Source organism: Salvelinus namaycush, chromosome 11, assembly GCF_016432855.1.
Source record: "Salvelinus namaycush isolate Seneca chromosome 11, SaNama_1.0, whole genome shotgun sequence".
Lineage (NCBI taxonomy): Eukaryota > Metazoa > Chordata > Actinopteri > Salmoniformes > Salmonidae > Salvelinus > Salvelinus namaycush.
In genome coordinates this window covers 34397253-34407979 of record NC_052317.1, presented here as the reverse complement: position 1 = coordinate 34407979, position 10727 = coordinate 34397253, and the positions used below count along the sequence as shown (strand labels likewise).

General features: G+C 42.2%; 1 protein-coding gene across 1 annotated transcript; it reads left to right on the top strand.

Annotated features, from left to right (window-relative positions):
• Positions 1-2061: 2061 nt before the first annotated feature.
• Positions 2062-8247, top strand: LOC120055373 (zona pellucida sperm-binding protein 3-like). Its single transcript, XM_039003241.1, has 10 exons — positions 2062-2167; positions 6103-6287; positions 6364-6467; positions 6705-6796; positions 6957-7134; positions 7389-7494; positions 7574-7662; positions 7744-7835; positions 7959-8033; positions 8240-8247. The coding sequence occupies exons 1-10, from the start codon at positions 2062-2064 to the stop codon at positions 8245-8247; spliced, it is 1035 nt and encodes a 344-aa protein (XP_038859169.1).
• Positions 8248-10727: the final 2480 nt, after the last annotated feature.

Sequence of the window (10727 nt, the reverse complement as noted above, 5' to 3'; positions counted from 1 at the left end):
TGGTTGCTTGTGGGATATACGGATGGATAATCCTGGGTGCTGCTTCATAAAACCGTTAAAACCAGTCTATGCCTGCCAACTGCCTTTCCTTATTCAATGTGTTTTGGATTCCCATCCTCTCCGGCCAGGTCAAAGGCAACTTTTCAGACATCCCAGGGCTCTTTCCATTTTTGGGGTATGACTCACCAGGTCTCATTCTAAAGAACCAGTGAAGACTGGTTACCCACCCAAATGGTTTTGACCTGCTTGTCTCAGTGGCGCCTCAGGGTTTTGGGTGGCACATTAAAAGCCCGGGCAGCTGCCTTAATGCCCTGCCCATTTTCAATAGCATTCAGGGCACAACGAAGCGCCTCTTCGCCATAGCCTCCACAATCAGATATTTTCTTGTTAACTCATCTAAAAACAAAATTATCTTAGGAATGGTGGAGAACTGACCCGTAACCTAATTCCTATTCTGAACCTAGCCTAACCGTAAACACTATTCTGACACTAACCCCTATTCATATGCCATTTAGCATATGCTTTTATCCTAACCTTATTCTAATCCTAACCCTGGCTCCTATTCTAATTCTGACCCCTAATCCTGCTAACTGGGGGATTAGCTGACTATGATAATAGACATATTATGCTAACTAGCTGGCTAGCATTTATTTCACCTCAGACTTTCTGCTAGTGAGGTTGCTAGCTAGCTAACTTGGCTAGTCAGTGCCTAAATTACAGCTAGAAACAAATGATCAATCATAAAGAGGAGAGATATCTTGCCGCATTGGTGTGGCAGACGGATTCCTGCCTTCAACATACTAACCTAACATATTACTACTTTACTAAAAAAACAATCAAAATGTTTCTCTCTAAACAAATGGATGATTTATTTTAAGGCTTCCTTACATGTATACATAAAAACAAAATGTATCTAACTTCTTTGGATTATATCTACAACTTTTTCTAAATTATTAATAATTAAATACATTTAACTCAAAATTGTTTTGATGGCATGACTTCAAAAATGTTGAAACAGAGGACATTTGTAGTTGATCAAGACTAGCGGCAGCCAGAGAAACTGTTGATTTTTTTGTTGTGAGAATTACAGGGGGGAGGGCACGTCTTACCCCAGGGTGCGTCTCGCCCCATAGTACCCTATATCCCAATGAATTTGATGGTAAATTTACAACACTTCTAAGCGATGAATAAGAAATGGGAAAGTTCCAATTCCAAACAAGCTTAATTACTAGTGGGAAACTTGTCTATCATCCTGAGCTCCCACATGCTGACCTCTGACGTCATCTACTACGAAAATTACCTCGATAATTGCATTTTCTTCAGTTAAATGCAACAACAAAACATTATTTATAAAAAGCCATCTATTAATATGGTTTTTGAACACTATAGTTTGTTTACAAGCATGATAGCTGTATTTTTTGTTTATTGTTTATGCAGCTTGTTGGCCATTAGCCAATTGGCGTTTCTCAACGAGTTCAATGCATCCAACTAGTTACGACTTCATAACTGGTAAATTCACATCTCCCACTTGGTTACAAACTCAGGATAAGTATCTGATAATCAATTGCAAGACTGCAATGAGTTCATTCTAATGATTTCCAGATCAGTGAGTGATTGCCAGTGTAAAAGGTGTAAAATATACTTTATGTATTTCACCAAAAATCCCTCATATTTAAGGTTATTTTAAGATGTATTACATAATCCCCTCACATACATAATGACGAAACCAAAACTAAGTACAGTTAGTGCAGTCTGTGCAACAACTCATATCTCCAAGCCAAGACTCCATTCCTGCGATCTCTTTTGAGGAGCTTCAGCGGAGTCAAGAACTTGATCCTACGATTTCTAAGGCTATCCTGTTTGTCAACCGCAAAAGACGTCCTTCAAGACGAGAGAGGGATGGATTTGATTCACAAACCCTTGCACTCGCCAAGCAGGGGGAAAGGCTCAGGGTCCAAGATGGAGTGCTTTACAGGGCGACAAAGGATCCCCTGAGCAAACAAAAGAGACATCAGTATGTGATGCCCAAAAATATGAAGGAGAAAGCATTGAGTGGTGTGCATGACCATGCTGGCCACCAAGGGCAAGCTAGAACTCTTCATTTTGGCAAGGCAGCATTTCTTCTGGCCCAAGATGGAGCATGATGTGAAGGAGTATGTCAAGTGCTGTCGGAGATGCATCCTGGCTAAGTCTCCTGAGCCGTCTGCTCGACCTCCCCTCGAAAGCATCAGAACCTCTGCGCCTATGGAGTTAGTATGTCTCGACTTTTGGAGTTCTGAGGACAACAAGCAACGCTCAGTGGATGTATTGGTTCTGACAGATCACTTCACCAAGTTAGCTCACGCCTTTCCATGCTCAAATCAAACGGCAAAGCCAATTTTGAAAGTGAGCTAATCACAGAACTTCTCAAGCTCTCTGGTGTCACCAAGTCACACACAACTGCGTATCATCCCATGGGGAATGGGGGAACGGAAAGGTTCAATCGAATTCTGGGAAATATGCTTCGCTCACTCCCTCTAAAAGCTAAAGAGAAATGGCCACAGCGGATACAAACTCTAACGTTTGCCTACAATGCTACTGTACACGAAACCACTGGCTATGCTCCATTCCAGCTCATGTTTGGTCGCGTTCCAAGACTCCCTGTTGATGTAATGTTCAAGCAAGTTTTGAGTGATCCTGTGGTTGTTGACTATAGTAGTTATGTCAAAACACTGATGTTCCATCTTCATTAAGCAGCGAGCATCGCTCAACGGCATACAGTTAAAGAACAACAGAAACAGGCCAAACATTATGACAGAAAAGTCAGAAGCACTCACCTGAACAAAGGAGACAGAGTGCTTCTCGCTAACAAAGGAGAAAGGGGAAAAAGAAAACTTGCCGACAAGTGGGAAGCTAAGGTGTACACGGTCATTGACAGAAACCTACATACACACACATATATAAGCTGGTGGATGATAAAGGAAACACCAACCTTCTGCTAGCCATCAGCTTTCTGCCGGTAGAAACGCCTAAGGATGATTCACGTGAATCTCAATCAGATGGCGCTGTAGATCCAGAGTATGAGGGTCAGTCAATGGACCTTTCAGGCTTTGATGAAGAGGAAAGCTCTGGAGATATGACCAGTTCATGGATACTCAGTGGAGTAGATGACCCCGCAAATCAGGAATCTTCAGAGAGACAGGAGATAGTCAGAGATGAGATGGAGCAAGAACAGTCAGCGTACAGCTGCAGGGACAGTCCAAATCAAGACCGTCAAGCTCAGCTATCTCTCAATAATGAGACTGCTATTAGCATTCCTGACTATGACAGGGTGGCTGTAGTCCCTGACACAGAACCTTCAGATATTCCTGACTCAATTGGACCAGCTGATTTAGCTAGTGACCAAGACTTACAAAGACCGGGTTCATGTGATTCGCAAGATGTGGTCAGAACACGCACTGGCAGGGTAGTGAAATCTGTAAGTCGTCTTATTGAGACAATGGCTCAGAGACCATTCACTATGGAGGGCTTAGCCACCAAACTAGGAAAGAAGTCCCAGTCTCTTCTAACTCTGTTTTAAAAAAGGTTTTCTTTATTTTTTCTGTTGTTCTGAGGAATATTCACAGATATGTAAAGCCATCTAAGTGATGTGTAGAATGGTGTCAAGGGATAATGTAATGTGAGGACGAGTGTTGTATGATGTACTTGGCAGCGTATTTGTCCAGGAGGTTCTCAGGCCTGATCAACCTTAGATTCCTCTGAATCTGCCTGCAGATAGCTTGTATAGCAGAGACCAAAGATGAGATCTTGGTGTTCACTCGTGCCAGTAGTGACTCAGTAGAGTTTGTTGTCCCTTGTGTTCCATATCTTGTTTGATATGCTTTCAGTATGTTGGTGAAATTCAGGAGGGGTGAATGTAACATGTGTAAAATATACTTTATGTATTTCACCAAAAATCCCTCATATTTATTATTTTAAGGTTATTTAAAGATGTATTACATTACTTTCAAGAGTGAATTATTTGATTGTATTTCTTTTCTAAATTGTGTTAATGCTGTAATGTCATCAACAGGAGCCATGATCTTACTCCTCAGTTTGCTCAGTGTGATGAGGCACATATACTTGTACGGAGTCCAGACTGCAGCAGTAACTTTTGCCTTGTATTTGTATCCATTCCATGCAATCATTAAAAGAGAGACAACCGGCTGAATTGTGTTCAGAGCCTTATCTTCCACCTACACCTTACCAGAACACAACGGAGAAAGGCACCGGTGCAGAAGCGGTTACACCTGCAGCTGGAGGTTGTTAACATAGCAAAACACACAGATGGCAGTGGTTAACTTGATTGCTTGCTGACATTTATTATAGGCATCGCCAATTGACAATAACCCTAACCCCTATTCTAATCCTAACCCTGGCCCCAAACCTGAACCCTATTCTAACTCTGACCCTGCTAACTGGGAATTAGTTAGCTATGCTAATAGACATGATATTATGCTATCTAGCTGGCTAGCATTTATTTAGGCGGAGCATCCTGCTCTCAACATACTAACCTAGCATATTACTACTTTACTAAAACAACTAATGTTTCTCTCAACAAAAAGCTTATTTCTCTCATTTTTTTGTACAAATTTGTTTTAAATCCCTGTTAGTTAGCAATTATCCTTTGCCAAAACAATCCAAAGGACAATAAAAGGCTGCTCTAAAATGTGCAGTTTTGTCACAACACAACGCCACAGATGTGTCAAGTTTTGAGGGAGCATGCAATTGCCATGCTGACTGCAGGAAAGTCCACCAAAGCTTTTGCCAGAGAATTGACAGTTAATTTCTCTACCATAAGCCACCTCCAACGTCGTTTTAGAGAATTTGGCAGTACGTCCAACCGGCCTTACAACCACAGACCACGTGTAACCACGCCAGCCCAGGACGTCCACATCTGGCTTCTTCACCTGAGGGATCCTCTGAAACCAGCCACCCTGACAGCTGATGAAACTGAGGAGTATTTCTGTCTGTAATAAAGCCCTTTTGTGGGGAAAAACTCATTCTGATTGGCTTGGCCTGGCTCCCATGTGGCTGCGCACTTGCCCTCCCAGTCCCATCCATGGCTGCACCCCTGCTCTCCCAGTCCCAGCCATGGCTGCGCCCCTGCCCAATCCTGTGAAATCCATAGATTTTGGCCTAATGAATTTAATTCAGTTGACTGATTTCCTTATATGAAATGTAACTCAGAAAAATCTTTAATTGTTGCTAGTGGTGTTTATATTTTGGTTCAGTATAGTTAACGTTAGCGAACTCTGCAATCTATACGGGGATGACTGTTTCAATGCCAATGGCCTGCTGCGATGCCCACTATATAGCGCTTTTCAGATCTATTCATATATTTAGCTACGGCAGATAGCTAGATCGGTGATGAGATAATCATTCAGTATGTAAACTAGCGGGCTTGGCCACCAATTAAATGGCTGGTCTTACCTTAACCTTGATCAGCATTTTGACTGTCGCATAAAATACGCTTTAAATCGATGTAAAAAATACCTAATCCACACTTAGTGTGGTACTGTCAAATTGAGCAAACCAGATTGTTCAATCTTTTTGATTCAACTTTATTTCCTGTGTAAGTCACTATTCCGTCCGTCCATCGTGTTTTGTGAGACATAGGTTCCGCTTTGCAGACTACTTTATGGGGAAAAGATGTGACTATTACAATTTTTACTTTTAAAACCCATAAAAATTCAAGGATGTTTTCAGACCAGGAAATACCAAAACTGATGATGTTGCTTAAGTTTTTAGGTCTATAATTATCGCTCCTTGACCTCTCACAGGTGTTCAGAATTAAGATGATTAGGATCAATTGGTCCATAAATATTTCTAGTTTGTAGGCACTCCTAGATCATTCAGTCATGTCTCTCCTTTGGCAATGTGCAATTGTTTTGGCTGTTGTAGCAGCAAGCGCTGCCAATGAAGGTACGTCTAATAATGAACGCATAATATGATTATGTAGCACTGATACCATGTTAACTTGAATAGGCTACTTATCTCATGCTGACCGCCTAACAGACTAGCCAAGTTGTGGTGTTGGCTCTTGAGATGTGAATGATGACATTATCAAATTTATATTTTTAGATTTTAATGTGGATTGTGAGAAACACTCCATTAAAGTGACATGGAAGGTCAGTCCAGAGTTGGTTGAAAATGCTGCCCGTCTTTTCCTTGGACACTGTGTTCCGTCCACATTTTCTGTTCTTCCCACGGGAGAAGGGATGGCGACATTCCACTACAACCTCAATGGCTGTGCCATCAAGAAACGGGTAATGTCTAACTCTTGACCCAATGTATGCCATTTTGGATCCTGCGACGACTAATGCTTCTCCTTCTATTCCCCAGGTGACTGGCAAAAAACACATCTATTCAACCAACCTGACTTACAGACCTAACCGAAAGCCCAAACCTGCTGCTATTAGTCACCATATTAAGTGTGTTTACATAAGGTAACCATCTATGCCAGGGGTACTCAACTCTTACCCTAAGAGGTCTGGCGCCTGCTGTCTTTCAGTTCTACTTTATCATTAATTGCACACACCTGGTGTCTAAGGAATGATTTTTTTTAAATGCAGTGGATGTGTTGCCTTTTAGGGCTCTATTGGGTGTACTGTAGCTATGGTGTTGGAATCAAATCTTCCTTTGCCACCTTCATTATTAAACTAAACATTCCCCCTTGTATGTAGACCTGAGGGATGGATTCCCCCATTCCTTATCCCTGCCTATGGTAGTGCTGAGGGTCATGGAGGATTGGTTTTCCACATGGCACTCCTCAATGGTGAGTGACTCATACAACAACAATAATTGTAAGAATATGTTCAGTCAACTTACCTGGTAAAGAAATTCCTAGCAGAGGACACTGCCCAAAGCTAGTTGAAACCTGTGGCTGTACAGTACGTATGAACATTGCGCCCCTTCCCCCCCTCTGTTGCATGTAGAAGACCTTACTGGTCTGGCTAAGACCAGCCTGTTTCCCCTGGGCTCTTTCATCCCCATCTGGGCAGCAGTGGATCAGAAGGACCATCAGCCCTTGCTGCTGCTCTTGGAGGAGTGTGTGGCGGCCACAACACCAGAACTGCAGTCTGCGAGCCTGGTGTACCCCATCATCACCAAGGGGTATGTACCAGACCTGGCTATGGCCATGTAGGGTGCACATTTTGGTTTTTGACTGCATAGCGCTACACAGCCTACTCAAATGACCAACTCGTCATGAAGCTTTGATTATTTGAATCTGCTGTGTAGTGCTAGGGCGAAACCCAAAATGTGCACGGGGGGAATTCATCCCATTAAAGTATTGAATACATTTTAAAGTTGGCTTATTTGCTGGATGGAAGTTCTGTTTGTCTGCTCATTGCACAATGCATTTTCAGTTGCCTTGCAGATGGGAAGACTGGGAACTCCAGGTTCCTGCCTAGGTACCACTCGTCTGCTATTCTGCTTTACCTGCAGTCCTTCAAGTTTGCCCTAGGCGAGGAAGTGAGTGGACCACAAGTTCTCGGTATGACTGGGTTGTTTTCATACTGTAGCTCTTGACTGTTCTCTTATTTCACCCCAGGTGTATATTCATTGTAAGCTTGTTGCATGGGACCCTGAGGTTTTTGATATAGAAAAGAAGGCCTGCCACTACATTAAAGAGACTGGAGAGTAAGTATTGGTCACATTCTTTAACATTGGACCATAATGACGTTAGTGCCAATGCAACAGCCAACTTTTTTTTATTCATAGATGGGAGCTGCTGGACGACCCGTCTCAAAGTGACCTCTGCAAGTGCTGTGACTCGAGTTGCAAGCCTCGGTTGAAGAGGGGTGTGGATTCAGGTATTTTGAGGCGCTTCATTTCAAGCCTGAATAAACTGTAGTTCCATATTCATTTGAGCTGATCACTCTTGAGTTTCTGATGGGAATGCAGCTTGAAGTAATTTATATATATTTTTTTCTCAGAACCCCAGGGCCTGGTTCAAAACTCTGTTCTTGGACCGCTCACAATAGTGGAAAACTCTGAAACCCAGATCCCCAGTGAATTTGTAAAATATCCTACTGTAGAACAAGGTTGGTGCTTTTGGCATTGAAGACTATAGTTTACACTTGGCTTTTAATTGTATCAGCTTTGATGCCAAATGAACTTGAACCTGTAATTGACTCATCTGTCATTGCAATGAGATGCATGTTACTAACAATTCTTCAACCTGTTACAGGGATGGGTTTCTTTTCTGTCTCCACAGCCATCTAATTGTTGGTGGCCTGAAGGGTGCATCACTTTCCAGTACATTTAGAGAAGTGGTGGAAACTACACCCCCCAGTATGGTCCTTTGACTTTAGCATGTTTCAATAAAATGAGTACTTTACAATGGTTTTTGTCTCTAATGATTGTCGGTTGTCAAAATGCTATGATCCTGATGAGATGTACCCTAAATCCAGTAGTGCGGAGCCGGTATCTACACAAAATAGCCTAGAGGTGACCATCTGGTTGTAAGAAGATGATCACAATGTGAGTGCTCAGTGTTTTGCGACTGTTCTGGACTACCCAGTGTCCTGTTTACTCTTGAACTGTAACACTTTCTTCTCTTGGCATAATTAGTTTGCTAATGATAGTCACAGCAGGTGTTCATGCAATGGTAAAGCTATTTGAAAGATTGTCATAAGTGAACCTATACTTTTTCAGCAGTAGCCCACCCCAAGATCAAATTGACAAGCCAAGTTTAGAGATTGTAGGTGGCTGATTGCCATGCTTAGGTAACAATCCAGGAAAATGGCTGTAGTTTACATTTTAGTTTAAATATATTTTTTTAGGAAAGTGCCCATCAGGGGAATTTACCCCAAAGATTATGCCTTGGTTGCAGTGTCTTTCATACCTCACCTGCAAAAATGTCTACCTTTCTAACAGTTAAACTAGATTATCATTTGCATAAGGCAAGATTTAAAATCCCAGCAGTTCAAGAGCAAACTGTTCATCACTTTAATATTTTTGGCACATTCATTGACATGTAACTGATTAAACATTTCATAACACCGGCATTTCCCCTCTGACAGGTCACAAATGAATCCCACCCCAGTTAAATTTCAGCATAGCTCATGAGCCCAGTACTTGCACTGTATCCGGTAACAGAAGAACTCCTTACAGAACAAGCGTCACAGGTTGCTTTTATTTTTTTGCCTTGTCCGCCAGGAACCTCTTGTGGGGTGTAGCTGACTTGGCCTTTTCCTTGGCCTGGTGGGCGACTCCAATATGGCTGCTGTTTGTTGGAGACCTGGTACTTTGAAACAGGAACGCATGAATATTGGTTCAATAATGGGCTCCCGAGTGGCGCAAGGCACTGCGTTTCAGTGCTAGAGGCGTCACTACAGACCCTGGTTTGACCGGCCGTGATTGGGAGTCCCATAGGGCGGCGCACGAGTGGCCCAGCATTGTTAGGGTTTGGCCGGAGTAGGCGGTCATTGTAAATAAGAATTTGTTCTTTACTGACTTGCCTAGTTAAATAAAATACACTATGCTACTATTTTTCCTAAAATGTGTGCTGACGTTTCCCTTTCTTACCAACATTTGGAGGAAGGTCACTGGAGACCTGTGGGGTGGACGTTGGTGTCGGAGGTTGTTGATGTGGCAGGGGTAGAGGTCATGGTGGGTGTGAAGCCTACAGCTCGAGCCAGACTGGTTGCTTGTGGGATATACGGATGGATAATCCTGGGTGCTGCTTCATAAAACCGTTAAAACCAGTCTATGCCTGCCAACTGCCTTTCCTTATTCAATGTGTTTTGGATTCCCATCCTCTCCGGCCAGGTCAAAGGCAACTTTTCAGACATCCCAGGGCTCTTTCCATTTTTGGGGTATGACTCACCAGGTCTCATTCTAAAGAACCAGTGAAGACTGGTTACCCACCCAAATGGTTTTGACCTGCTTGTCTCAGTGGCGCCTCAGGGTTTTGGGTGGCACATTAAAAGCCCGGGCAGCTGCCTTAAACCTCTTATGGCTGCAAGCCCGAAGCCGGGCACAATATGACAACAGCCACTTCAAGTGCAGGGTGCGAAATTCAAAAAAATATTTTTTTTAAATATTTAACTTTCACACAACAAGTCCAAGACACCAAATGAAAGATACAGATCTTGTGAATAAAGCCACCATTTCAGATTTTTAAAATGTTTTACAGGGAAGACAAAATATGTAAATCTATTAGCTAACCACGTTAGCAAAAGACACCACTTTTCTAACTCCATCAGTTTCTTACTCCATCAGGTGCTATCACCAATTCGGCCAAATAAAGATATTGATAGCCACTAACCAAGAAAAAACCTCATCAGATGACAGTCTGATAACATATTTATTGTATAGGATAGGTTTTGTTAGAAAAATGTGCATATTTCAGGTATAAATCATAGTTTACAATTGCACCCACCATCACAACTCGACTAGAATAAATACAGAGAGCAACGAGAATTACCTAATTACTAATCATAAAACATTTCTTAAAAATACACAGCTCACAGCAATGGACAGACACAGATCTTGTGAATTCAGACAATATTTCAGATGTTCTAAGTGTTTTACAGCGAAAACACAATAAATCGTTATATTAGCATACCACATGTGCAAACGTTACCCGAGCATTGATTCAAGCCAAAGAGAGCGATAACGTAATCATCGCCAAAATATATTAATTTTTTCACTAACCTTCTCAGAATTCTTCCGATGACACTCCTGTAACATCATATTAC

Excerpts from the sequence above, each read along its gene's own strand:
- LOC120055373 (XM_039003241.1), top strand. The coding sequence starts at position 2,062 with ATGACCATGCTGGCCACCAAGGGCAAGCTAGAACTCTTCATTTTGGCA. Across the intron at positions 7,495-7,573 it reads AGTTTGCCCTAGGCGAGGAA|GTGTATATTCATTGTAAGCT; the intron begins GTGAGTGGACCA and ends ATTTCACCCCAG. Across the intron at positions 7,836-7,958 it reads GAAGAGGGGTGTGGATTCAG|AACCCCAGGGCCTGGTTCAA; the intron begins GTATTTTGAGGC and ends TTTTTTTCTCAG.